The sequence below is a fragment of the Alternaria conjuncta genome (genome assembly GCF_024043145.1).
Source record: "Alternaria conjuncta strain BMP 0040 chromosome Unknown scaffold_3, whole genome shotgun sequence".
Classification (NCBI taxonomy): domain Eukaryota; kingdom Fungi; phylum Ascomycota; class Dothideomycetes; order Pleosporales; family Pleosporaceae; genus Alternaria; species Alternaria conjuncta.
This window is the reverse complement of record NW_026250092.1, coordinates 921655-949019: the sequence shown is the minus strand read 5'-3', so window position 1 is coordinate 949019 and position 27365 is coordinate 921655. Positions and strand designations below refer to the sequence as shown.

At 52.4% G+C, this 27365-nt stretch overlaps 11 protein-coding genes across 11 annotated transcripts; 5 read left to right on the top strand and 6 right to left on the bottom strand.

The window, feature by feature from the left end:
• Positions 1-1334: 1334 nt before the first annotated feature.
• Positions 1335-4701, top strand: J4E85_002291 (uncharacterized protein; the record flags this gene model as incomplete). The annotated part of the gene is made up of 3 exons (XM_051466570.1): positions 1335-1540; positions 1594-3832; positions 3889-4701. 3 exons carry the CDS (start codon positions 1335-1337, stop codon positions 4699-4701), a joined length of 3258 nt encoding a protein of 1085 aa, XP_051329425.1.
• Positions 4702-5673: 972 nt separating this feature from the next.
• Positions 5674-8032, bottom strand: J4E85_002290 (uncharacterized protein; the record flags this gene model as incomplete). Its single annotated transcript, XM_051466569.1, has 2 exons — positions 5674-6743; positions 6796-8032. 2 exons carry the CDS (start codon positions 8030-8032, stop codon positions 5674-5676), a joined length of 2307 nt encoding a protein of 768 aa, XP_051329424.1.
• A 2956-nt stretch (positions 8033-10988) lies between these two features.
• J4E85_002289 (uncharacterized protein) lies at positions 10989-11890 on the top strand (the record flags this gene model as incomplete). Its single annotated transcript, XM_051466568.1, has 2 exons — positions 10989-11541; positions 11598-11890. The coding sequence occupies 2 exons, from the start codon at positions 10989-10991 to the stop codon at positions 11888-11890; spliced, it is 846 nt and encodes a 281-aa protein (XP_051329423.1).
• Positions 11891-12357: 467 nt separating this feature from the next.
• On the bottom strand, positions 12358-13380 carry J4E85_002288 (uncharacterized protein; the record flags this gene model as incomplete). The annotated part of the gene is made up of 1 exon (XM_051466567.1): positions 12358-13380. The coding sequence occupies one exon, from the start codon at positions 13378-13380 to the stop codon at positions 12358-12360; it is 1023 nt and encodes a 340-aa protein (XP_051329422.1).
• Positions 13381-14511: 1131 nt separating this feature from the next.
• Positions 14512-16557, top strand: J4E85_002287 (uncharacterized protein; the record flags this gene model as incomplete). The annotated part of the gene is made up of 2 exons (XM_051466566.1): positions 14512-15887; positions 15936-16557. 2 exons carry the CDS (start codon positions 14512-14514, stop codon positions 16555-16557), a joined length of 1998 nt encoding a protein of 665 aa, XP_051329421.1.
• A 470-nt stretch (positions 16558-17027) lies between these two features.
• UBC7 (Ubiquitin-conjugating enzyme E2 7) lies at positions 17028-17644 on the top strand (the record flags this gene model as incomplete). Its single annotated transcript, XM_051466565.1, has 2 exons — positions 17028-17271; positions 17391-17644. The coding sequence occupies 2 exons, from the start codon at positions 17028-17030 to the stop codon at positions 17642-17644; spliced, it is 498 nt and encodes a 165-aa protein (XP_051329420.1).
• A 275-nt stretch (positions 17645-17919) lies between these two features.
• J4E85_002285 (uncharacterized protein) lies at positions 17920-19336 on the bottom strand (the record flags this gene model as incomplete). The annotated part of the gene is made up of 3 exons (XM_051466564.1): positions 17920-18973; positions 19169-19233; positions 19328-19336. 3 exons carry the CDS (start codon positions 19334-19336, stop codon positions 17920-17922), a joined length of 1128 nt encoding a protein of 375 aa, XP_051329419.1.
• A 506-nt stretch (positions 19337-19842) lies between these two features.
• On the bottom strand, positions 19843-21175 carry J4E85_002284 (uncharacterized protein; the record flags this gene model as incomplete). The annotated part of the gene is made up of 3 exons (XM_051466563.1): positions 19843-20181; positions 20241-21007; positions 21064-21175. The coding sequence occupies 3 exons, from the start codon at positions 21173-21175 to the stop codon at positions 19843-19845; spliced, it is 1218 nt and encodes a 405-aa protein (XP_051329418.1).
• A 182-nt stretch (positions 21176-21357) lies between these two features.
• J4E85_002283 (uncharacterized protein) lies at positions 21358-21796 on the top strand (the record flags this gene model as incomplete). Its single annotated transcript, XM_051466562.1, has 2 exons — positions 21358-21534; positions 21584-21796. The coding sequence occupies 2 exons, from the start codon at positions 21358-21360 to the stop codon at positions 21794-21796; spliced, it is 390 nt and encodes a 129-aa protein (XP_051329417.1).
• Positions 21797-22812: 1016 nt separating this feature from the next.
• Positions 22813-24124, bottom strand: J4E85_002282 (uncharacterized protein; the record flags this gene model as incomplete). Its single annotated transcript, XM_051466561.1, has 3 exons — positions 22813-23584; positions 23644-23773; positions 23827-24124. 3 exons carry the CDS (start codon positions 24122-24124, stop codon positions 22813-22815), a joined length of 1200 nt encoding a protein of 399 aa, XP_051329416.1.
• A 600-nt stretch (positions 24125-24724) lies between these two features.
• On the bottom strand, positions 24725-26075 carry J4E85_002281 (uncharacterized protein; the record flags this gene model as incomplete). The annotated part of the gene is made up of 6 exons (XM_051466560.1): positions 24725-25066; positions 25125-25254; positions 25305-25370; positions 25419-25610; positions 25660-25831; positions 25889-26075. 6 exons carry the CDS (start codon positions 26073-26075, stop codon positions 24725-24727), a joined length of 1089 nt encoding a protein of 362 aa, XP_051329415.1.
• Positions 26076-27365: the final 1290 nt, after the last annotated feature.

Sequence of the window (27365 nt, the reverse complement as noted above, 5' to 3'; positions counted from 1 at the left end):
GAAGGGTGTTTTATGACTTTATGATGCATATATAGGGTAATGGGCATTGGGATGGGGTATTTGGCGCATAGTGAGATGTTTCATAGTGCACAATCAAAAGCGTTCTCTGTTCTACCATAAAGACTATCACCTCGTTGTGACTGCCTCTCTCTTCGTGATAATAAGTGTATGCGCATGGGAGCCTTCAACCAGTCGGAAGCGTACCAGTTGATGCGAACACGCTGTGTTGTAGGAAGAGTGCCTCGGTACGGTCGGACGCCGGAATTGTGGGAGCTGTGGGAGCAGGAGCGCAGAGGCCGCAACTGCCACCCCCACCACAACCCGCCACGCCAGGTCCAGGTCTCCACGCGCTGAGCTTGTCTATCGATACGGAGACTCAATTTCAACGACATCTCATGTCCTGCGATGTCTTTTATATCCCAAAGAGTCCTGTCGCGCCATCATCTTGTTCCGAAAACCGCCGGTCGCTCGCTGTGTCGCCAGCCGAACGTACGCTCCCCAGACTGCTCGGCCCAATCCTCTACGACAATGCTCACTCGGCCGCGCGACGACTGCTCGATGCGTTGCAGGTCTAGTGCAGTGTCTCTACGCGTCCCTATCAAGGCGTATTGGCTTGCGAGACGTATCATTGGCGGTGCCGCCACACCTAACGCCGTCCAAGCCTGAAGTGGCATACGTGGCAAACATCAACCTGTCATATGCGACAGCGCTGCTTACTATCGTATCTCGACCCCGGAATCCATTTCCCAGACGAATCCTCCTGTTGTCCAAAAGCATAATATGGCTCCACACACATCGCGCAAAACGCGGGGTTTGGTTGCCTCAACTTCAACGGGCAAACATTTGGTACCGAAGAGTACTCCGATAGATCTCAACGCCAACAGCCGAGACATCTCGGCATCGCGGCACAGTGCCTCAAAGCCACACAGATGAGACTTAGGACCGGAGAGCGGAGGCCGGATTGCTTGGGCCCGTCAGCCAAGATTCTTATCGTTCGGTCAATGAGCGTTCGAGTTAGTCCGGCCTCACTGCGTTCGCTGACTACTGGTCTTTGAAACCAAGCTGTGGGTACATGTTTGTCCGGAGCATCAGCTGATCACTATGTTTGTACCTGCTAATGCAATACTTGCTGCGACAAAGACATGTGCAGCCATTCATGTGGCGTGGTGGACAAGAGGTTCCAAGCCTCTCCACGCTTGGATGACCCACGTCGTTCGTCTAGCGTGCTAACCCCGCCTAAACCTGGTAGGACAAGCTGCCTATAACTACTCCCCCGCAAAGGCGTATCTTTGCTCTCTACCACCAACACTATCCGTGTTATCACATATACTTGAATGGGTGAAACTGTGCTACTTGCCGTCGAGGAGACCTCTCCTAACGTCGATGAACCCCCTATATGTGGTAGTAAGGATCCGCATACTGCACCAAACCAAAGGCAACTCCAGCCGAACCCCATCGATGGCGACACTTCGCCTACACTCCACGCTCCGCACACCCTCACCTCCGAGGAAGTTGCACAGACTCTGGGAGTCGACATCCAGTAAGGCTCACTGTTCATGCTCGCCGCTCTCGTGCTCTTGCTAACTATCGCAGCCATGGACTCCCTCACTCTGAAGCGCAATCTCGCCTCCAGCTCTATGGCCCTAACAAGGTTAAGGGAGCTGAAGGGCTTTCCATGTGGAAAATTCTGTTAAGGCAGATCTCGAACAGTCTCACCTTCGTCCTCATCATTGTCATGGCCATTAGCTTTGGCATAGACGACTACATCGAAGGCGGCGTCATCACCGCAGTTATCCTCCTCAACATCGTTGTTGGTTTCTGGCAGGACTACCGAGCCGAGAAGACTATCGAATCTCTCAAGAAACTCACCGCACCCGAAGCTACCGTCACACGCCAGGGCACAATGGACATCAAAGTCAAGGCCGTGGACCTGGTTCCTGGCGACATCGTCCAGCTCTCCGTTGGTAGCATCGTACCCGCCGACATTCGCCTCATCGATGGTGTCAACGCTTACACCAATGAAGCATTCCTCACAGGAGAGTCCGCTCCTGTTGAGAAGACACCATGGAAGACTTTTGACGAGGAAGACCTTGCCACTGGCGACCAGACCAACCTTGCCTTCTCCGGAAGTGAGGTGACATCTGGACGCTGCCATGGTATTGTAGTCGCAACTGGAATGAACACCGAAGTCGGAAAGATCGCTACTATGCTCCGTCAGAAGAAGGATGCAGGCCCGCAATCTTCCAACATCTTCGTCCGAATCTTGAAGCGCTTCACGAACGGCGGCAAGACCATCCTCGGTCTTGTCGGAACCCCCCTTCAGATCACGCTGAGCAAGTTCGCACTTCTCCTCTTCGGTCTCGCCATTATCCTCGCCATCATCGTCTTTTCCGCAAGCAAATGGCAGGTTGGTGGAGAGGTACTCATCTATGGTATCTGTGTTGCCGTAGCTGTCATTCCTGAGTCGCTCATCGCAGTCTTGACGATTACGATCGCTGTCGGCGGTAAGGCAATGGCCAAAGCAAACGTCATTACCAGAGTCCAGTCGGCCATTGAGGCTGTCGGCGGTGTCACGAACATCTGCTCTGACAAGACTGGAACTCTCACCCAAGGTCGCATGGTCGCAAAGACGGCCCTCATGCGTGGCGCCGGTACATTCACCGTCGATGCCATCACAGACCCTCACAACCCCACCAGCGGAAACGTTGCTTTTGACGACCGACAGCTCAGTCTGAGCGATTACAGGCCGGACGCTGTCGTCACTCGCTTCCTCCGTACCATTGCTCTTTGCAACAACTCTAAGGTCATACCGCCATCTGAATCCCGCGTCGACTCTCCCAGTGAGAAGAAGGCTGCGGCTCATGAGCAATACAACAGTGCTGATGATCGCGACACTGACGCGTCCACTATCGACACCATCTCGCGTCCACCCACTGCCTTTATGCAAGATGTAACGAACGGAGCCTGGACGGCGCATGGTGAGCCAACTGAAGTCGCATTGCACGTCCTCGCTTCTCGTTTCAACATGGGTAAGGAAAGTCTACTTTCCTCACTCAACATCCATCTCGCTACCGAATTCTCCTTCGACTCCAAGGTCAAGAAGATGACTGTCGTCTACAAGGACAATCACTCTGGCCTCATGGACGTCTACACCAAGGGAGCAACCGAATTCATGATGTCGGCGCTCAATGTCTCGGATCAGGAGAGGGCCGAGATCTTGGAAGCTGCCGAGAGCATGGCCAACCAAGGTCTCCGTGTCTTGTGCATTGCGCATAAGACGCTACAACCTGACACTGACATCTCGGAACGCGATATCGTTGAGGCCAATCTCAATTATCTCGGTCTTGTCGCCATCTACGACCCACCTCGTCTGGAGACAGCAGGTGCTGTCCGCGAGTGCAAGATCGCTGGTATCACGGTGCACATGCTCACTGGTGACCATCCCGGTACTGCGCGAGCTATTGCCAAGGATGTGGACATCATCGACGATCGTACTCCTGCCTCAGCCGTCATGGTCGCGAAAGACTTCGACAGAATGTCCGACGATGAGGTCGACGCCATGGAGACTCTACCCCTTGTCATCGCCAGATGTAGCCCGACCACCAAGGTCAAGATGGTGCAGGCTCTCCACAGGAGGGGCCGCTTCTGTGTCATGACTGGTGACGGTGTCAACGACTCACCAGCGCTCAAGCAAGCCAACGTCGGTATGGCTATGGGCACTGGAAGCGACGTCGCCAAAGATGCCGCCGAGATGGTTCTTACTGACGACAACTTCGCTTCCATTGTAAAGGCCGTCGAAGAAGGCCGACGCTTGTTTGACAACATCCAGAAGGTATGTTGCCTCGCTCTTTCCCCATCAAGATCACTCACTAACATCTGATGCTACAGTTCCTCATGCATCTTCTCATCTCGAACATCGCGCAAGTCATCCTCCTCCTCATCGGTCTCGCCTTCAAGGATCAAGACAACCACTCCGTCTTCCCGCTGTCCCCCATCGAGATTCTCTGGGTCAACCTCATCACTTCCTCCTTCCTCGCCATCGGTCTCGGACTCGAAGAGTCACAGGAAGACAGCATGTACCGACCACCGCACGACAACAAGAAGGGTGTCTTTACAGCCGAGTTGATCACAGACAAGTTCATCTACGGTTTCTTCATGGGAGCACTATGTCTCTTCTCTTTCGCCATCGTCGCTTACGTCGGTCCTGGCGGAGGCAACCTCGGATCTGGATGCAACGAAGGGTACAACGATACTTGCGAGGTTGTTTTCCGTGCCCGCGCGACCACATACGCTACCATCACGCTTCTTCTCCTCGTCACGGCCTGGGAGGTCAAGCACTTCGCTCGCTCGCTCTTCAACATGTACCCCAACACTCCTTCCTCGGCCCCAGCCGGTCTATCCGTCTTCACTACAATCTGGCGCAACCGCTTCCTCTTCTTCGCGGTCATCGCCGGATTGCTCGTCGTTTTCCCCATCGTCTACCTCCCTATCATCAACGAGAAGGTGTTCAAGCACGGTGCTATCACCTGGGAGTGGGGCGTCGCATTCGGTTGTGTCGTCATCTACATCAGCGCGATTGAGATCTGGAAGGCTATCAAGCGTAGTCTTGGTATCTGGTCTGGTGCTCACAGGGTCATTTCTCGCGAGGATGCTGAGGCTCGTGCTGGATTGAACGGTGGTGTTGCTGTTAGGGAGAAGTAGAGACGTGTTTTCTTTTGATGAATAGTGGATGGAACAAATTGTCACATGATTAGAATGGAGATGGAAGTGGGGTGTTGGTCTCATGTCTTCTTAGATTGACCCGTAGTCGCTCGTTAGTATGACTCACGATTGAATGACACATATACGCTGTCATAGTTTTACGATGAATACCATCACAGTCACTCTTTCATTGTCACGGCTCTCAAGTGCAGATTTAATGTAATTTGCACCTAGCTCTGCCGACCCCATCGCCCTGCGGATAAGCCAAGCACTCAATACTCAAACACCCTTCAACCTCCACCTCCGGCTTTTATGGCTGGAACCGATAGTCTTGAAAGTAGAATCATGTCGTTCAATCACAACAGCGCAATCGTTTCCGTCGATTTATCTCCAAGCCCTTACTTATTCCGCTTGCTGGCCGCCTCTTCTAGTTTCTTAACTTTCTCTTTGCTCTGTTCCCAAAGTAGACTATATTTGTGTATCTCCTTTGAAGAAGGTTCGAGCGATGTTATTGAAGGATTCTCCGTTTCAAAGACCGTTCCAAATTGCTTTTCCCAGTAATCCAATTTTTCTCGATTCGAATTGAGCTCGTTTCTCGCGGCCTCGAGCTCTTCAGCATCAGGTTTCGAGATTGTTAACTCTGACTGAGTGTCTGGGCTTGGAACGTCGGACGGCATGGTGCTTTTTGAAAGCAGCGATCTGTACCGATGGTTGATGACGGCTGTCGCAGACAGATTTTGGGTGTAGGATATATGGCTTGGGTAATTTGAGTAGTGTGCGTGGTGTATACTCTTTGCAAGCTGCCGTTTAAATAGTGACATCGCGCACTGACCTCAAACAGTTCACAGTCACTGTAGGATGCCAGTTTGTCATGCGTGAGTCACCTTCAAGGCCATCGTTGACGCGTGGTAAAGCGCACAGTCATACAAGCTATCTTACTGCTATCGGTAGTGTTGCACTCCGTTGGATTACTCACTGGCTACCACCAGATCCAAACTCCATCCTCGGCATCGCCCACCCCCGATCCGCACCAATAGATCTCTTGCCAGTCACAGTGCTATTTGTGAACGGTCCAAGACTAGGAGGCACATCTTCGGACTTCGTTCCCCAGCTGCTTTCCTGCGGACCCAAGGTCAACTCCAAGACACCGCCTTCTAAGAAGAAGCTGTGTTGAATCCAGTTCTTCGTGTAGGGCGCACCGTTGAGTGTGGCAGATTGAATGTAGATGTTCTCGTAAGCCGCATCAAAGTTGATATTCCGAATCGTCGCCGTGTTGCCAGTCTGGCCATTCTTGATAGAGATTGATTCGAAGAAGGGCGGAATAACGAAGTATACGTCCTGTCCAGCATTAGGGAAGAAGCCCATCATGACGAAGGCTTCGAAAGATCCCATGGCGCCGCTATCGTCATTGCCCGGGATGCCGACAACAGTATCGTTGAACAGAGATGGTATGTATTGGTGGGCTCGCTCAGCGGAGAGAGCGGGACGACCGGCATAGTGGTATAGGAACACGTTGAGGAAAGCCTGTTCGTCGCCGAGATATAGAACACCTGATTCGTGCAGCCAGTTCATGCGTTCAACGAAGCGCTCGCGGCCTCCGAGAGTCTGGATGAGAGTAGCCATGTCTCCCGGAGCGAAGAAAGTGTACAGCCAGACAGGACCTTCGTATGTCTCGCCACCTGCGGGGTTCAGGTAGCAACCAGTGAAATTAAGTAGTGGTGAGCAGAAAATTGGATCCTGAGAGCCCCAGGTGCCGTTGAGGAATTTCGGCTGCAAGAAGCCTTCGAAGCCGGTATCAGTACCATTGATGACACTTCGTTGATCGGCCTTGAACATGTTTTGCCAGTTACCGGAGCGCTCGAGGTATTTCAGGTAGTCGGCTGTGTTGCCAAGTTCGCGGGCTAGCAAAGCGATGACAAAGTCGTTGTAGGCGTATTCAACGGTTCGGGAGATTGAGCGTGTCTCTGTGCCTACTCCTTCGACGTCAAGGTTCTCGGTGGGTATGTAGCCTAACTCCTTCCACGATACGAGACCACCGCGGCCTGGACAGTTGTTAGTTATGCATCTATGCCTGTCTGATAACCACAATCTTACCTTCAACGTCCCAGTTGGGTGGTTCGACTTCCGCATCCTTTACGAGAGCCTCGTATGCAAGTGTCCAGTCAATGCCAGTCGTGATGTTCTTGAGATATGCGTCTGTGATCACGATATCAGCGTTTGAGCCTCCTTGCGTGAATCCTTTGCAAAAGCTCATGCGGCAATCTGGCAGCCACCCTTCATGGCGATAGATATCGAGCAGGCTTCTTATCATGAGTGTTTGGCTGTGAGGATCCAAGATCGTGATCAGAGGATGAATCGATCTGAAGCTGTCCCAGATGCAGTAGTAGGAGTCGTAGTAGGGCTCGTCAGACTCCCAAAGGGGATTTTCGCCCGTGTAGTCTTGTGGGCTGATCATGGATCTGTACACGCCACTCCAGAAAGCCTTGAGGAAGACGAGATCAACACCGCCGTCTTCAACCGTAATGACGTCTAGCTTGGAGCGCCATGCAGCCTCGGCAGCCGCAACGACATCATCAAATCCCCACGAGGGTATTTCGCGTTCAGCATTCGCGCATGCCTGATCCTCGCTCACAAAGCTCATTCCAACTCTTGCAAGGATCTGATTACCCTGGGTGGGCTTCTCAAATTGCACCCATCCACCTGCTGGTGTGAGAACGGGTGATTGTCGCACATCGCCAGGAACGACATTCAGACTGGTTGCCCTGTTTGTCGCACGCGTGTTCTGCCAAACGCCAGCATCTTTGATCTTTGCACCATCAAAGTCAAGGCAGAAATGTGACCTGTATGTTCCGATTCCAAACGATGGTGAGAACACTCCGCTACCAGTCATACGCCCGGTTTCGGCATCCACAGTGATGTTTGCTTCGCTCCTTGTGTTCGGTAGATCTGTTAGATCAAGCAAAATGTGCGGACTCAGCGTCGCGTTCGGCGCCGTCGGCGTTTCGGGAAAGGTAATACGATATAGAGCTGTGCGATTCGTGACCGTCGATTCCGTCCTGATGTTGTCCTTCAGTGTGATATCGAAGTAGCCAGGTCTGGCATGAACAGCCCCAGGTATACGCTCGACAGCTCGTTGTGATTCGAAGTAGTGGCATCCGTTGATGTCGTCGTTCTCGCACCCGGCCTGCGCAAAGATTGGGAAATTGCCAAGTGATGGCGAGCCGCCTGTTCCAGAGTCGTGCATATGCGAGAAACCGTAAATAGGTTCTGAGTCGTTAGAGGAGAATCCTCCTTGGTTTTCGCCGATCACGTCAGGCCCCGCTTTGGCCATCCCTCGCAGCTGTCAGTAGGCGCTGACTTGTCCCTGAGATAACCACATACCGAATGGCAATGTCGCGCCAGGGAATACGTGCCCTTTGTGTGATCAGCCGATTATGGTCGTTGTTTCGAAACATTGCGTTCGTACCTCCATTGATCGTCCCGATGAGAGGGTCAACATATTGATATCCGCTTTTCTGTGGCTGCGAGGAGTTGTACTGCGCGCTCGTAGATGTTATGAATACGCCTAGCAATAGAGCTGACGCCTGCTTCACGGAAGGAATGCCCATGATTGTAGCTGAACCGGAACACTCTTGGTGAAAGCAGCCAAGGTAAACATCGACTGCGTAGAGTCCTCATCGCGCTTCCCCACACGAACTATTTATCCTTCCGTTCCATCACGCTTGGCAGTGACGCGATGGTCCAAGACCATGCTACCTGCCGCATAAGCAATTCAGGTAGCATTCTTAAGTCATCTTGTACCGTCCATCATCTCCTAGAACGGCGATAGTCTGGCTCTAAAGCTCTGGTGTTGCGGTGATATGCATGATTACAGCCGACTGCAGGTGGCTGCGGGGTAACGTCGACGGTACATCCATGCTGTACTAAATTGGAGCCGTGACCTCCGGTTGGTAGTGCAGGTGGTATACGGGGTGGATTCGAACGAAGGGTTGAGCCGGGGCCTGAGGTGGGACGTCTGATATTAGCCTTGCGCGTGCATCTCGGCACATTGTAACGCGTGTTGGAGGCTCAGTCGGCGAAGACGACGTGCTCTCAGACTGACCACGACGCAAAGTTTTCACCCGGGATTGCAAAAGAAGGAAATCCAATGCGTAATGGTCTGAGCAAGGAGGATCCTGATGATCGCATGGCGTCGTCCGTGAGCAACAGCTGTGTTGGTGTTGCAGCTCTTGTCGGGATATTGGGAAACTTAGACCGAGTGCCGCTAAACCTAACTCGCGCTTCACGTGAGATCACGTACGTCATCCTGGGCCCTTACCTAGGTATGCGCGATATCACCTCCAACTTTGCTCCAACCGTGGAGTTCATCCACATCCGCTCTGGATCGAACAACTCCAACTCGGAGTGCCACAATACACGCGCCGGGAAACGCTACACTTCAGATCAACCGGATTTCCGATGCGATTCCGCAATACAACAGAAGAGCAGGAACACATGTCGCTGGTCATCTGTGTACACGTAGCGCGAGCAAGCTCCCTATCGAGTACAGTCGCGTCGAAGAATCGTAGACTCAGACCAGCAGCGATGCAGCACCGTCGGAATTGATGCAAGCTGAAAACATTTGAGAGTGGGATCAATCGCCAGGTGCTCGCTGGTTAGCCACCGGGCTCAGCACCAAGGATGCCACGGCTCAGCGCCATGAGAATATCGCTAATCGCTAGGTGACATTGTAACACTGTCGCTTAGTCTGGTTGCGCGATCTGCTGGTTGATGCTAGCAGCTGTGGATTTGTTGCTCCATCGAAATGCCACCTCGATGCTGTGGACTTGAGTACTCAAGCACGGCTGAGAACGTCGCAACCTTTGGAAGCAGTTTCGGTGATGACATGCACGACTCCGTAATAACACACAGGAGCGGTCCTATTCAGAACTCTCAACGATACCTTACGGCTAGAAGTTGAACTGCGCGCTGCTTGTCTATGCCCGGATGCATTGAAGCATTCTACCGCTGCCCAGGCAGACCAAAGACGTCTTGCTGAAGACATTATCGCTACTCTGTTCAAGGGTAGATGTGGTCAAAGAATAACCATGTCTTTCAGTTAACAAAAAAACAGACGAAGTGGGTCTAGGGCGATTCGGCAAAAAGAGAGATTTTTGGCAAAAACATACAACAGCGCGTATTCCCTGGTGGTCACCCACCCAGGTACTAATGCGCCGGTATCTTGCTTAAGTACCGCTGAGCGAACGGGAAGCGCTGATTTCAAGATCCTGTGGTCGTATGTGGAAGAATGAAAAAGTAAATGGATTATGAAGTCGATGTAGACGAGGCTTGAGTGTGGGCTTGGCAAGACCCCCACCATATCCCCAGCCTTGTACAGGCCGTTTCCTTAGTGTTACGACATAACAAACTCTGTCAATACTGCGATGTAGTATTGGTAAATCGCAGAGATTTGTCAAGCTCGGAATTGCGCCCTTCCCGTGCCTTGATAACTTTATCTTCATCACACCCCGACCTTCACCGCCACCAACTGATTTGACCTCTCCCCCCGCCCTCAAACACGAACCAACAGTTGCATAACCCTCAGAACTCGGAATCACATCCGAGACCATAAGTTTGTGGGGTACAAGGATGAAAGGAACTACGCGAAACACATCTGACACGCGGCGACTTTATGCCAACAGGGCAGTATTTGCGAACCCCAAAATGCGAGCCAACCAAGCTAGCTATTGAGACGATGATCGTGTGGCTTGGAAGCCTGAGAAGTAAGGGTCGTGTGATTGGGGACGAGGCTTGTTTATGCGATGGCGATGACGGGATATGGCGGCTAGATTGCTGATAAACAGTCGGTGCAGTAGTATAGGAAGGAGAGGTGTGAACGCTGCGTCTGAGGGTAGTTCCTTTCTTCTAATCTGTCGCGGAGTTGTTATTCCGTTATTTCATTCTTGCGATATGGAGCTGCGATCTAGACAGCTGATGCCCGGTCCTGAGCGCAACGACACCCAGGCGCCTCTTCTTCTCGGTGTATGTGGGAGTCTCACGCTCTTCGCTGTCCTGCTACTCTCTGCACGACTTTGGTCGAGAGTGCGTCCTTTCTGGAATCTGCACATGGATGACTGGACGGCGGTTGCGGCGACGGTACGGCGCAGTCTACTCCGAACGCACTCGAAGCTGATTATGAATGTCTACAGATCCTTGCGATAGCAAAATATGTCATCGTCTGCCTAGCATGTTCCTACGGCTTTGGCCAGCGGACAAAATATGTCTCGGCAGACTCGCGTCTTGCAGCCATGCGACTCGTCTTCTACTGCCAAGCTCTTTGGAATTTTTCCATCGGACTCGTCAAAATCTCAGTCGCCCTTCTCTTGCTCCGCATCAAGCAGACACGTCCCTGGCGCATCTTCCTGTCTTTTACGATCGTGCTACTCATCCTCACGACTATAACCTCGACGCTGTTCCAGTTTCTGCAATGCCGGCCATTCAGCATATACTGGGATCCCAGCATCTTTTTGACGCAGAAAGTGGAGTGCTTGCCACAAGAAGCCATCGTTGGGAACATCGTTGCGGCGAGCGCTGTGCATATCTCGACCGACCTCGTATTTTCGCTGATACCGATAACCTTTATTCGGAAACTACAGCGGCCGCGTGGCGAAAAGATCTTCCTTGGTGTTCTCATGGGCCTTGGACTGTTCGCTTCATCATTCGCCATCCTACGCACTGTCAAGGCCAGCATGATACCACCAGGTGGTGACACCTTTTTCATGACAGTCGCGCCTACACTGTGGTCGATGCTGGAACTCGAGCTTGCGTTGATCGCTGCCACGATACCAACGCTCAAGGGTAGTAAGTAATGCACATATGCGAACTGTGTACCAGAAAAATTCTGACACCTGAATTAGTTATGCAGCGGAGCCTCGTAAGGACCGGTCACTACTTCTACGATGAGAAGACAGAGACCCAAGTGCGAAACCGGCTTGTGGACCTAGGATTCCTAGGCCCGAACAACGACGAGTTTGTAGAGATGGGGCGGAAAAGGTCGAAACCGGATATGACTGATGAGGTTGTGACGTTCGGGAGTGGTTCGAAGCAGCGGAAAGCGAAAGACGAATATAGGCTCTCGGTCAATGAGCTTACTCTGGTGGAGAGTGAGGGCCACGCGACAACCCGGGACTTGCGGGCGTTCGGGCCCTGAAGACGCGCTGAAGATTAGGAACTTACCCATTCAAACATCGAGGCACATCATCGCAAGCCAGATGTTCCACAGCGCCGTTGCTGATCCAACCGCTATGAAGGCGTTGCCAGGTGGTCGAATAACAACACCGTCCTCACCCACGCTCAGCTATGTCTTGCAGGATATTGGCGAGCGCACGGCACCAAATCACGGAATGCCTTCTCAAGCACATCCTGCCCAACGCGGGAGCCGAGTCTGAGATCGATCGAGCCGGATGAGGGACCCTTGGTAGGGTAGCGTGAAGTATGGAGCCGCGCGGCCAGAGAAGGAAAGTGTGTATGACATGAAGTTGTGTATGAAAGCGCGAGAGGTGATGTGCAAGTTTGAGGATCTGCTAGAAAGCTGTAATATTATTATACCTAAATCGGTCGCGCACGCACAGAAAGCAAGGGTATCTCTTACTCGGACACAAGACATCGTCACCCAACTCATTCCTTCTTCAGGACATCTACGATCCACTGGCAGGCATCCTTTGCCTCTACCAGTCCATACGGCATGGTCAGAACGAAGCAGTGCATTTGCTTCTCCCAGTGCACCCACTCGCCAATGACACCGTGTTCCTCGCACTTCTTGCGAAAGATGACGCCGTCCGGGCTTAGCACATCGCATCCAGCAGTTATTCCATGCACCTTGATGCCCTTCTTCGCGAGTAGTGAAATGTCGGCATTGATAGGGGATATGCGGCGATCGGCGGCGTCCCAGTCTCCTTGCCATGCTTTCGCTGTCGCTCTGATGATCTTGGGTGTGAGGAGAGGGTCTCGAGGTGCCACTTTATCGATATCGGAGTTTTCGCGAGTTAAATCGGTCGATGGGCATACGTTCATGATGGCGACGGGGTGTGGGAGATGCTTGATCTCGACCCCTTCGTTCTCGCTATCCTCCCGTAGTGCCTCCAGCACAAGACACAGAGCAATGTTCGCTCCCGACGAATCACCCGCCAGTATCACTTTCTCTCCAGCCTCTTCCGCTTCGGCCATCAAAGCTCGGTATGTCTTTTGGCAAACAGGGAAAGATTTGTGCGCGGGGTCGTTGGGGGCAAGAGGTGTCGATACAATCGATATGGAAGTATCAGACATCTCTTTAGCTAACTTGGCGCAGATCTTGTAGTGTTGTGGAGAGGGCGGTTCCTGCCAACTGCCACCGGCAAAGTAGTATATCCGCTTCTTCGAGCTCTTCTCTGCTTTGTTGGGTGGTATGACATCGTATATGTGTATGTCGCATACGGTTCGTTCGCTGAGGGTACACTGGGAGAGGTTCGATTTGCTGGGCTTGAGTCGGATTGAGCCATCCTCGTGGTCTGCTTGACGGTTGCTGATGCGCGTTCGCATTAGTCGTACCAGAGACTGGACCACAGCCATGAGGAAGGTGCGATCATTGCGATGGGTGAGCTGTATCGAAGAGCCAGTCTTGGCAGTCGGGCTGGGAGTGCTGGCATCTGTCATGGTGGTCATGTTGAAGGCCGTTGCTGTAAACACTAAGACGGAGGGAGCTCCGTGGTAAGGAGCGGAGGGATGCTGGACGCGTGGGAACAAGGACGCTTGGGTGGATGCATCTCGTGGCGCAAAGAAAGACGAGCACGCATCGTCGATTACGGGGCCTTAGCAAGCCCACGCGCGCAGGGCGACTCGTTCTCTAGTAAAAAGACGGCACATCAGGGCTTCAATGACGTCGGGACCCAGCGTTTAGGCCAGATAGAGAAGACCCTGACTAAAAGCGGGAAGATATGAACGCTTCCGAGAGTGGGTCGATCTGGAGGTGCTTGCAAAATGTCTCGGCCATCACACAACGGTGAAGGATAGCGGTACGCGTTGCGCAAAAAGCACAATGACGAAGCCATGGGTCGCGCGTGCCGACTGTTCCATGCCAAGCCTTGATTTCTTGGGCAACACCAGGACCGTGCCACTCAACCCTCAACGCGTCTTCAGTTTCTGGGTCTTGTCAGCCGTTATGCGCTCTTTATAAAGACGTCTTTGAATCTGGGACAACGAAGCATTCCATGAATGTCGCAATCGCAGCTAGGTCGTCAGATGAGGAATCGTTTCGACGGACTGCACATATCACGGAAGATGCCATGCGACCAATGCTATCATTCGCATAGCGCACGAAAAAGACATTTGGTTCTAGATCTTGTTTTTGACGTCGGATACGGCGATGCCAATGCAACTCGTGGCTGAAGACCTCCTCCACATGTACTTATCTGACGCGCAAGCTTGCATGATCAGAACCCAAAACACCTGGGCGGAAGTCTTGGTCGTACCGCTGAGTGGCTGTGCAGCAGGCGGAGAGTGCGATAGGAAGCAAGTTCCGCTCCGCCAGGGTTACAAGTTGCGTCCGCCGGCGCCAACTCCGTCTTGGGTCCTCTTGTCGCCTTGGTATCACATCCATGGATTCTTCTTATTGGCGACACTTCATCGCAAGGCCTTGGCCTACGTGCCTGGACCATCAACAAACAAATGAGCTGATCAGGGAACTGACCAAAGGAAGCCTTAAAGGCTATCGTTGCCGTTGAGCCACATGTGGCAGCTGATCCACCACCTACTCCCAAGCAGATCATACCCTATCCCAGCGCTCCTCGGACGTCGATGGCTCCGCAACAGTCCCTTACGGATGACGAAATCAAGAAGTTCATTGACGATCTCGATCACGATAAAGATGGCAACGTCGACTACTGGGAGCTGGAACGCAAGCTGGATCAAGTACACAAGGAGATAGCACCCAAAGCGCAACCACATAACCTCCACCATGGATCTCGGGGCGACGAGGCTCGACATGAGTTTCTCAGGAATGTCATTGGAACACGAGATGACCACATCAATCGAGAAATCTTCGCAAAGACTGTCAAGACATGGGAGATACCGTCTTTGGAACAAGACCGGAAAGAAGCAAAAGATGAGGACGATTACCTGAAGCAGGTGCCCCTCCACCGGCGTGCACGTGCTTACTGGGCAGTCAAAGGGCCTGAGATAATGTTCCTTGGCCTGGTACTTACCTTGATGATAGGGTTTGGTGTCTGGCAATTCGTCAAGTACCTTACCTTCGATCAGTATACGCCTGCGTTCGGATGGGGAGCTGTCTTATCCAAGACTTGTGCCGGTGTGCTGTACCCGACCTTCTTCTTCCTTATCCTATCGATGTCGCGATGGCTCTCGACGTTTCTTCGGCGCTTCTACTTCATCTCCAGGTTTATCAACTGGGACCTGTCGCAGAGTTTTCACATCAAGATGTCCATCGTCGCATTGGTATTCGCAACGTTGCATGCTATTGGCCATCTTAGCGGCTCCTTCGTCTTTGGAAGCAAACCCAATCGACAGGACGCAGTTGCCAATGTCATCGGACAGGACGCTGTACCACGTTCATACACTGACTACCTTCGATCATTGCCAGGATGGACTGGTCTCACATCTCTCGGCCTGTTCTACCTTCTCGCATTGATGAGCATGCCCCAGATACGAAAGTGGAGCTACGAGGTCTTCCAGTTAGCTCATCTACTAATATTTCCCATTATTGGTTTCATGATGGCGCACGGTACTGCTCATCTGCTGCAGTGGCCCATGTTTGGCTACTGGCTCGCTTTCCCTACTCTCATGGTTCTCTGCGAACGTGTGTGGCGCTTGATCCTAAGCTTCCGCCCTATTCTGGCGGATCTTGAGTTACTAGATGACGAGACTGTTGCCATTACTGCGCAAGTACCCAAGACTCGCCCGTGGGACTACAAAGCTGGCCAATACGTTTTTGTGCAAGTTCCGCAGCTATCCCGATTCCAGTGGCATCCGTTCACCGTGTCAACTTGCATCAACAACACCATGCAAGTTCACATCAAAGCAGACGGTGATTGGACAAACTCGCTCCGCGATCTGGCTAAAGAAGACGGACGAAAGACGATCAAGATCGGTCTTGATGGGCCATTCGGTGCACCAGCTCAGCGGTTCTATGACTTCGAGTACAGCATGGTCTTTGGGTAAGTCATCGCTTTTGTTTCTTCGGGAACTTTGCTAACATGCCATAGTGCCGGTATTGGCATAACGCCTTTCTCGGGTGTACTGACCGATCTCCAACATCACGAGCTCGAGCGCGTCAAGTCTGCGAACGACTCCCCGGCCTCACCCGACGAAACGCCCAAAGAGCCTTCGCCGTACACGAACCATCGTCGAGTCGACCTACATTGGATGGTCCGCGACAAGAACAACCTCCTCTGGTTTTCCGATCTTCTTAACGAAGTCTTCCGTCAGAAACCAAACAGCGAAGATCTCGATATCCGTATCAACACCTACGTAACGCAGAAGCGCAAGCAGATCTCCCAACACGTATTCCGATGGTTGCTCGAAAAGCATCGCACAGATGAGCACCCGCAGTCGCCCATCACTGGTCTCGTCAACCCTACACATTTCGGACGTCCCGACATTCGGGGTATTATGGAAGCACACTACGACGATATGAGCAAGGTGTTGGCAGATCGTTTGAACGAAAAAGATGGCAACAAAGATGATGAGATCAAGATTGGTGTTTTCTTCTGTGGCCCACCTGTTATCGGTCAACAGATTGCCGATCAGTGTAGCATGCTGAGTGCGAGGGCGAGGAACGAGGGTAGGAAGCTTGAGTATAGGTTCATGATTGAAGTGTTTGGTTAGCGATAGATGATGATACCTCAAGGCTGTTTGCAATAAATCTCCCATTCCCGATATGAACGCTGGAGCCCAAACTTCACCAGGTGGCTGTGCCCAAATACCGAGTGATTACAATCGCTGGAGCATACAATGACTGCGTCAGGTGTAATTCTTCGTGCTTGCCATGTGTGTACCTGCGCACGTGGCTAGCAAGGGATAGGGCACGTGCCCAGGCGCTAAACCGCGTCACCAAAGCCGACGTGTCGGAACCATCGTCATTCACCGTCCGGAACACTTTCACTCAACCAACAAAGGCACTACACTCTTGTTCCACCCCATAGTTGGAAGCACAGCGCGCCTTCCAACTCGCTTCCAAACAGATACCCCTACTTCGCGACCAAGACTCCGACCTTCCGCAACCCAAACCCACCCCGCGCACACGAGCGACCCCCTCACCTCCGCCCGTACACCCCCGCTTCCGATCAACACACAACATGGCGTCCTCAGCTTCAAAGCGCCTCTTCAAAGAATACCGCATGCTCTCGAATGACCCGCCAGAAGGCATCACCGCCGGCCCGGTCAGCGAAGACGACATGTTCGTGTGGGAAGCGCTGATCCAAGGACCCGAAGGCACACCCTTTGAAGGCGGCGTCTTCCCCGCTGAACTACGGTTCCCGAAAGACTACCCGCTTGCGCCGCCGAAGATGAAGTTTATGACGGAGATGTGGCATCCAAATGGTATGTTTGAGGATGTGGACATATTTGCGATCTTGCACTAGACACTTTCATTCATGTGTGCGAGATGCGAGATGCGAGAAGCATGGGTTTTGAAGCACTGAAGCTAACACCACCAACAGTATACCCCAACGGCGAAGTCTGCATATCCATCCTGCACGCCCCCGGCGAAGACCCCATGCACTACGAACAAGCCTCGGAACGATGGTCACCCATACAAAGCGTGGAGAAGATTCTGATAAGCGTCATGAGCATGTTGGCGGAGCCGAACGACGAGAGTCCAGCAAATGTAGATGCGGCGCGTATGTGGCGGGAGAAGCGCGACGAGTATGAGAAGATTGTACGGACGAATGTGCGAAAGAGTCTGGGGCTGTGATGGATTTGAGAGAAGGTTGGAAATCACGAATAATGGATGCATAGCGTAACAGGAGTATTTGCGGTGCTGGGTATCTGTAGCTCATGTTCATATAAAGACATTATGGATCTTTCAGGAAGAATGGCACTACAAGCGATAAGGTTCATGCGATGCTACAAGGTTGAATTTGTATCGCTAGCGAAATTCAGGCCACGCTAATCTTGCCATATGGATACCAAAAGCACACAGTCAATCCAATTTACCGCTCCGTCCGTCCAGCCATCCTACTATTACCTTCAGACAATCTCCAAACCAGAAGCCTCCCCATACCCATTATACGCCACGCCGCGAAAGTTCCACTTCGGACACTTCTCCTGTACATTACCGCTCTTGTCCGTCGCCCGACTGTATATCGCAACATTCTTGCCCTTCTCAGCCTTGACTCTTGCCTTCCATAATGCCCACGCCCATTTGAGTTCAACATCTTTGGCATCCTCGCCCTCATAGGCTTCAATCAACTCAGCTTCTGTCCATGAGGCCCCTCCATCAGTGCTGACTTCGACTTTGACAATGGGCCCATCTGCACCACTAGGCAAAGCATAGCCCTTGACTTCAATCGTCCCATCTGCCTCTCGCTGCACAGTACTACCCGACTTGGGAATTCCAATGACGCTGTTGACCGGCATGTCTTGTAGAGCATCGACCTTGCCCCAGTACTCCTCCGCCTTTTCTTTCGAATCGGCCTCTGGAGGTAGGACTTTGTAGTCGTGCTGCTGGTAGTGACTTTGACTCTCGGTCAGTTGGACGGAAATGGAGTCAAGCCACTTGACGCTTCTCGCTCCAGCAATACCAGGAGTAACAATGCGGACGGGAGCACCGTGGTTTGGTGGAAGAGGCTTGTCGTTCATTTGAAGGGCGAGTAAAATCGAACTCTCCCGATCCATGGCTCGTGATAGTGGGATACTGGCACCGTAGAACTCGTCTTCTTGGGTAGGCGTCTGGTAGCACGAGAACGCAACATGCGCTTCGCTGAGCTTGTTTTCATCGACCTTGACACCAGCCTTCTCCAGAACATCTTTGAGAAGCGGTCCAGTCCATTTGCAGTTCATGACTGCGCCGTCGAACCAGTCAATTCCAGACACCTCCTTCAACTTTGTACGCATGGTGTGACGACGGTTTCCAGCACATTGTAGTGCGCATATTACGGTGTGTTGAGGAAGTGCTTCGAGGTCTGCGATGGAAAGCGAGAGTTCATTGTTGATGAGTCCTGTGACGGAGACTTTGTGTGTGCTCGCATCGATGTGGGGAATGGGGCCGTGATTGCGGTCGTAGCCGTCTTGGGTGATGAAGCTGTAGACTCTATCAGTATCTTGACTGCGTAGATCTTGAAATTGGACTGTGGGTATCCCGGATCCAAGGGTTACGATCGACTGAGCCCGCTTTCAGGACGCCGTGCGTGAACGGCTGGTCCCCTACTAGCGCCTCTCATCGTCTCTTCTCAGCACAGTCTCCTTCACCCTCACACGCAATAGACACTAGACATACCTTTCAACCAGCTTCTCAAGCTCCGGCTCGCGATTAAGCGGCTCCTCAACCGAGTACTCAAGCTTCTACCGCACCGTCAGCCCTGTCATACCAACACGAATAAACATATCAACATAGTCTACCGCATTAGGAAACCCATATAAAAACCTGGGGGCGTACCTGGATCATGGTTGTCGATGCTGATTTGGCGGATATGGCGTGATTGAGGCTAAGGGAAGAAAAGGTGGCGGGGCACGCAGGCTATAAGGCACAAAAGCGGGGGCGGGGTAAGAGCGAGGTAGGAGCGACGAGGATGTTTGCTGATGCCACACGTTGCATGTGACTTGGGCAGGCGCGTCGGTGATGGGCGGATAGGTGCGGCTCTGCGCTATCTTCTATGGGGAAGTCAGATAGCTGGGGCAATGAGGATGGAGTGAATGGGCACGCTGTTTGCCGTCCTGCATGACGTTTGTTCAACAATATATTACGACATCTCTGTCTTCGATGACCTCGATCTACTGGCAGCATACGATGTCCATCGGAGAGGGATGCATTCTGGGTAGTCTTCGAGTTGATATACATTTACAGTTCTAGACTGGCAAAGATGCGGCCCTTATTCGTCCAGTGCTATGATACATGCTATACCTTACACAGCAGCTTCTCAACTACAGCGCTGGCTCTGACGCCCAGTCCTCTTATGCGTAACTTTCTCCTTGGGTCTTCTCAACAGTATCCTTGATGTAGCGCACATATGCCGGCATCAGCGGCTTGCCCTCCTTGTTTTTGGACATGTCGTCCAGCGACCGTACACCCTCGATCAATACTAGCTTTGTTCTAGTCTCGAACGTCTGTGCCTCTTCTGACATGGGCATTTCAGCGCCGAGCACTTTGCGAGACGTCTTAAGAGCGTTCCATATGATAAGTACCTCAAGAAGTTCGTAGCAGTGGTCGGTGATGTGTTCCAAAAGTTTGGTGACGTTTACGAAATCAGTAGCTCTCTTGTCGGAGTTTCTAGATATAGCATCTAGTGATGTCTGGAACATTTTGTCAGTATTGGTCCGCATATGCAGGAAGATAATGGGGGAAGATGTACCGTGTATCCGCTCTGCTGTAACGCGTGGACCAGGCGGCTAGAAAGTGTCTTGACCTCCTCTTTGTCTCCACCGTATCTGTCGGCGAGTACAGCAGCCATTTCTGTCGGCAGCGCAACCACAGATGGCCTCCCTCTGTAGTCGCCTTCGGCAAACTTGTCTGGTTTTCCACGCGGTTTCACCGGTCTCTTGCCTACATAGTGTTCCTCATCCTCCATGAGCTCCACCACTTGCTTCGCCAGTTTGTGCGCCTTGATTGTATCGTCCTGTGCCCAATCGGCCAGAGCCGCTTTGTCGTGCACAGTCCTCAACACCGCACGCAAAACACCGTAATTGTTTAGCTTGACGCCGGTTTCCTTTGCTCTTTGCAACGCCTTCAGAACAAGATGCTGCATGCCTGCAAGGTTCAACTTCCTGATAACGAGCTCCTGCCACTGCCAGTGGACCTTGATCCCGGCCTCTTGGAATCCCTCCAAGCATCTGACGACATTCTCCCAGTCCTCCTTGGTTTCGCTTTGGTTACAAATCTCCCTGAGCCGCTTGTAACGATTCGGTAGCCTATTGCGGTCGAGGTGTTCAAGAGGCAGGGTGACCTCTCCCAAGGTAATCTCTATAGGCTCGGCTTCGAGTTTTGCGCGGCTTTCTTGCGAGTATACGAGCTTCTGTTGCTCTTTGGTCAAGTGTTCTGGGAGGAGGATTTGGGAGTTGAAGGTCGATAGGAGCTTGGATAGTTCGGGAGAAGACGGTGGGAGGAAATTGGGGAGAGCGCCTGGTGTTCGCATTAGTGACGTGCATATAGGAAGGCAATTCGGGAATGATACGGACCTCTTCTGCTCACCGCAGTGCGCGAGAATGCGCGTCTTGAGCCATTGGCGTAGAGGCAGATGTTGTCTGATCGCAGCAATGCCGATTGGCAGCCCCGCCGTATTGAATACATGGTATGGTGTGTGCTGAATGCCCTGGTCGCATGGCGTGGGCAAAGTCCAGAAATTTGGCGCAAACGCGTCAAACGCGCCAAGCCATGTCGGCGGCACTTTCGCTTTCTCCGACAGGGCAGCCACGACTCCAGCCTCAGGTGTGACACAGCCACATTGCGGTCCCTCTTTCCCGGCAAGCGAAATGTTAGCCCCTAGGAGGACCAACCGCTACAGCTGGCTCTTCCCTCGAGCCAAGAAGACCACCAGAATGGACAACGAGCAAGCCACCTTCTGGCTGAGCCAGTTCATCGGGAAGAACTTGCGCATACACGCCAGTGATGGGCGAGTATTCGGAGGCCAGATGAAATGCACAGACAAAGTGGGTGGTCATGACGTGTGGGGTGTCGTGCTGTATTGACTTGATATAGGACCGTAATGTCATTCTTGCACTCGCACACGAGTACCGCGCGCCATCAGCGGAGACGATTCGCAAGGCTGTAGAAGAGTCGGGAAATCCATCTGCATCTGTCGCTTGGAACAGTCGCTACGTCGGACTCATTGTTGTCCCTGGTCAGCATATCACGAAGATCGAATTTGAGGAGAGTACGTTTGCGGGCCAGAAAAGCGCGGTGACGCTTTGAACGAGTTGCTGGTGCCGACTCTGGATGTGTAACTCAAGACGCGCGCGCTCACTGCGAGTTGCGGGCTGCGTATGTATGGCGCCATGCCTGGAGTCTCTTTGAGGGCGGGCGCAAGCCAAGTACGAAATGTGTTCGGACCAGTCATATTGTGTGTATTGCGTTTCGAGTGCTGTAATAGGGTCCGTGCTGACTATTGTAGGCAATGACACTGGCAGAAGTGAAGGTGAACTGGTCGCTGCGGTATGGTAGCGAGCAGTGACCCATAATGCTATTGTCCAACTCCAACAATAGCAGAATAATATTGCTCGTTACAGACTACAAGCAACTTCTTACTCACCTTGTGACATTTTTTATACAACCCTAGAGCCTACATCATCCTCTTTCCAACACCAACACCATCGCACCACACATCGACTTCCTCAGTATTATGCATACATCCTGCAACAGCCCGACGAGAGAGGGCTCGTATGCCTCAAAGCTCTCCCAGGATTCATCTGTCACAATCGGAAATTCTGAGCCAGACGGCCACAACCCCTCCACAACCACACGATCTTCCTTCAAAAATCCGTCCAAGGTCTCCAAGCCTAGAAGACGACCACCAAAAACCCACCTCAAGATCCTGGGCCCGGTTTCCTCCCACACCACTGCAGCCGCACACCAAGCCGCCGTCTCAGCATCACCCTTCCTTTCCCTGCCTGGCGAAATCCGCAACATGATCTACATCTACGCTCTCACTTCGGAGACAAATCGCCTACCCTACGACAAGCAGCATGGTCGATTCGACGTCTCCAAAATTGGTGCCGGATTGCTACAAACCTGCCACATGGTTTCGTGCGAAACCATGTACATGCCATTGACATTAAACACCATTGTGTTTCCTACTTCCACAGGAAGTGGAGACCTCGAAGCAGAACTGAAGAGGCTGTGCTGCATGGGGAAGATCATGCGATTAGGGTATGCATTCAACTGGCATGGATGTTTGAAGTTCGAACTTATCTGGAGCGACAAGCTCACAACTACATTAAATCCGCTTCGATAACGCTCTCCACCGCCCTGGGATGCCGACTTATCTCCACAATCCTAAACCCGGCTTCCTTCAACAATCTCGCCCAATGCTCCTCCGTCCTCTCCATTCCACTCGTACAGTTCATGAGCTGCAGATCAAGCGTCGTCATCAAGTTGGTCGCACCCTTCTTCGGCAACACGACCTCGTAGATCAAGAGCTTGGAGTATCCCCTCTTGAACACCGCGGCCACTTGTGAGAACATGCGCACGCAGTCCGCGTCAGGCCAGTCGTGCGGTACGGCGTGGAAGAAGTAGGCGCGCGCATGCGATTGGGGTTGCGGGGTGAAGAAGTCGTAAGCCTGCTTCACGATCCTCTTGTCCAAGTCTTCGATGGGCATCGCTACGACTTCTGGGGTATCTTGCAGGATCAAGACATCGGCAGGCAGATCAGGATGTTTGTCCAGCAGACGCGAAGTATCGAGGCCGTGAGCGCCGCCAATGTCCACGAACAATGGCTTCCCAGTTTCGATTTCTGCGCCTTCGACAATTCGCTTGGTGTCGTATACGTCGGTCCAGTCCATCTTGTGGTTTCGCAACGCGGTCATCAGACCCATGAAACTACTTCCCTTTCCTTGCGGATCCGCTGCGCAAGTAGCGAAGAAGTCTGTTCCGTTGGTCATGTCGCGGTAGTTGTCGAGCTGAGTCAGGTCGATGGGTTCGCGGTAGTTGTACTTTTTGAGAAAGCTGGGGAGGTTACATCCAGTGGGGATGGTATGGTCGATGCTGGGCTTGGGTTAGCTGGAAGTCTTTGAGTGTAGATCGGGGGCTTGGGTTGCACGTACCCGCACTTTGTGATCTGGTCGGTATGCGATACCGTGTCGCCTAGCGAAAGCGAGTAGGGTGTCGGCTTCCAGGTGTCCACATCCGTCTCCTCTATTACATAAAGAGCAGCAATGTGCCTTAGAAACCTTCCTATAGCCCAAAAATCAGTACTACACTTCTTTTCCGCAATGCGATACACCCACGCAATAAGTTTGGCTCAGCCTTCGTATTCGCCCACTCCAGCAACTGATCCAAGTGCACTGGCGCACCCGGATGCTTCTTGTCGGCTTCCATCCATTTCTTCCAGATACCGAGATCAAGAATAGTCTGGACACCAGCTACGAGCACGGGTGTCTCGAAAGAGAGTCTCCAGCCTTGCTCGAATGGCGTTTCGAGGCGGGTTAGTAAACGACGCGCTGCTTCTTTGGCTTCGAAGCGCTCGGCGTCTGTGGAGAACTGTGAGGGCTGGATCGCGTCCAAGGTGCTGATGATAGATGTCATGATGTGTATGTTAGGTGGTGTTTAGTTTCGCGTACGAGATGATAGTCTTCCGAAGGGACGGATAGCGAACAGTACTTAAGGAACGTCAACATGATTCATGCTTCATTGTTGTTTACTACACATTCGTGAATTCACGACTCTTCAGATCCACTTCCCAGAAACCCCAGTCATCCCACGGGATTTCGCCTACCGCGGACGGCAATAAGAGCTTGGCACATGTGGGGTTGCTCAGGGAGTTGATCCTTAGCGTACGTTAACACATGCCCATGACTCAATTCGGGACACCGTCGTGGCTGCTATTGCTGGGTTTGGCCTTATCTTGCAGGTCATAATCTCAACGGCTCAAGTGGGATGAGTTTGACTGTCGTGGGCATCAAGTCGCCGTCAGCTGTAACGAGGTGTTCTAGATGGAAGCGAAAGTTGCGAGCTATGTGTGTCGTCTCTATTAAAAATGTGTAATCGCTGTTAACATCAGGAGCTTCTGCAGAAGCCGTGCATGACGTCCTCGCCTCCGCGGAGGAAAGCTATATGCTGTAGAATAGCGCCAAACGGCATGCTGTCGCGATAGCCCAAGGGGCACATATCTCGCCCTGACATCGTTCAAACCATGCTCTTAGTTCCAGGACGACCATCTTGACTCCCTCCACGCGCTGAACATCTCCAATGAGAGGGCACTGGAGACAGCATAGGGTCCTTGAACAGCTCCTCCATGCTCTCCTTGCTGCTTGTCTCGATGTCTGTCATCTTCGTCTCGATATCCGTCATCTTGTAGATCTCGAAGCCAGTCTTCTTCTTCTTCATCTTTTCCAATGTACCCGTGTTCGATCGCGATCGGTTGGACTCTTTCGAAACGTAGCCATCGGAAGAGTGCCGTGTCTTCCACGTCTCTGCTCTGAACAGGCTGTTGATGACGGGTGCGTTGACTGCAAAAATGGACACTATCTGTTCAAAGTTGTTAGATATCATCGCAATGCGGCATGTCAAAGGTAGTGAGACTTACAGCTTCGCGTTGTGCCCATACTGAGGACAGAGCGACCTCAACCGAAGAGCCGATAGATAGGATACAGCGAGCGATCGCCATCCCCATAACGAAGAGACCGAGAGAGAGGAGAAAGATGACGCGAATTTTGCTGTGATGCCGGTTAGCTTTGGCTTCTGTCCAGGTCGCGCGTGGACTTACCGCCAGAGGCTGATCTTCGCATCTTTCAACATCCACAAAGGTACGACCAGCAGCAAAGCATCTACACTTTCAATGCGTCAGCTTGCAACCACTGGATTCCATATTGATACTCACAAGACGTTTCCGACAGCGATCACGATGTTGATGACGATGCCAGCTGAACACTCCTTGCCTGGGTCAGGAAGAATCTGCCAGTTTCTCCTCAAGGGCAAACAGTGTGTTGTCTGCGTGATGATAGCGGCGATACACGCAGCGACCGAGATACCCGCCACGGCCTGTACATAATAGTAGAGCCTGGTGCTTCTCCTGCGCCGACGAATGAGTATCAGTTGTTTGGAAGCAGATATGAACTTACGTCAAACGGAGGAACAGGATAATGAGAGATCCTTTCAAACTCCAGACTAGAAAGATCAAGAAGTAGAAAGAGGCGAACATGCCCTTTGCGCCCTCCCGCATCGACTTTCGCATTGCAGGTGGAAGCGCTTCACGCTGCTCTTGAGACATGGCTATAGGCGCACCCATTACATCTGGAGTGGCGTTAGTCGAGTGATTCAATACCGAAGGACTTGCTGTAGTCAACTTACTGAGATACTCCACCATAACATAGATCAAAGTGAAAAAGATCCACGAGGTGAATGCGAAGGCGTCGTCCCAGTAGAAGCCTCTCCATCCCAATGTCTTCCATCTGGTGAAGAACCTCGCAGCGATGATGGCACTCCCAATCGCGTACTCGGTGCGACATTCGATGAGCGTCGCATTCGGGTCAGACATCTTAGTGGGCCGTTGCAAAAGAAAGTGGGCGAACTGGTGCGCTAGAAAACCTCCACTCGGTAGGTTGTGTTATATGAAGTGTGCATTCTTTGAAAAGATCATGGTTTAGGAGTAAGCACAGCATCTCTGCACAGTGCTTCATTCTCTCAATGTGGATAGGAAAGAGTCGATGAAAACTGGGGGAAGGATTTCTTAAGACAGGGATCGGGTTCTGAGAAGAGGCAAGACTCATGATGAGATGACATTCCTTTACCGAGCCTGAATATGGTTCCTTGCATGTCGATGCGACCCTTTACTTGTAGAGGCGGCCGTCAGTAAGGCCTCAATTGAGCCTATCATAGGTTTCTCGCCCTTGCTGCCTGACTCGCTTGGGCACGCATAAGACGGCGAATAGTCATGAGCCATGGATGATAGCTCGCTCGGGCGGGAGATTACTGACTCGAGTGGCGTGAGTTATAGGCGGGAAAGGCGGGAATAGGTGCGGCTCCCGTTGAGGCGCATGCCATCTTGAAGTCGCTGCGCGAACGCGGACGAACCCTTCCACTGGTTCCTCGCTTGCGACTTTCAACGCTCATCCTGCTTGCTTCAGGGCTAGTCTCGCATTGAGGAGCGGCCCCTCCCAGTATGTGCCGAAAGGCGGTGTCCTGAACCACGTTCTCTGTGCATGATTGCCCATGTTCGCTTGCACATGCCGATGTGCGATGGAGTCGCGATGCATTCCGTGTTGGCAGTACCTAACAAACGCCTGAGTATTCCACAACCTTGCCGAAGGAACAGGTATTGTTAGAGCGATTCATGCCAGGTCGCCACGACAATAATCGCTCACTCTTGCTGGCGCGGATATGCTGATGGAGAGTCGTGGGAGTGCAGGTGGTGTCCATAGCCCCGTGCAGCGCATTTTGCCAACCAATGGCAACTCAAATAGGATAAGGCATGTTTCGGCATCGCATCTTGGCCCCATATCCCACGTCGGCAATGGTGCCGCGCCGAACGCTGGAGGAGCCATTCCGGAGAAATGACCTTGGAAGTCGCACTGCTGGATTTGATGATGTGTAATCAGCTGCAGGAACTTGAGAGCTGCAGCGGCTGCGCAATGAGGGTGAACGTGGGCCGCAAGAGATGGCTCCCTCTTTACCTGCTTGTATTAGAACCGAGTGTTGGGGTCAATGCCCCCTCTTCTTTACCCCACAAGCTTCCAGTTTTTACAGGTGAATCACAGTCGATGGGTGTTGATAGCTCTGGCTCTCAAGCGGTACGTCAGTAGAGGTTTACGCCTGCCTGCGCGTCCGG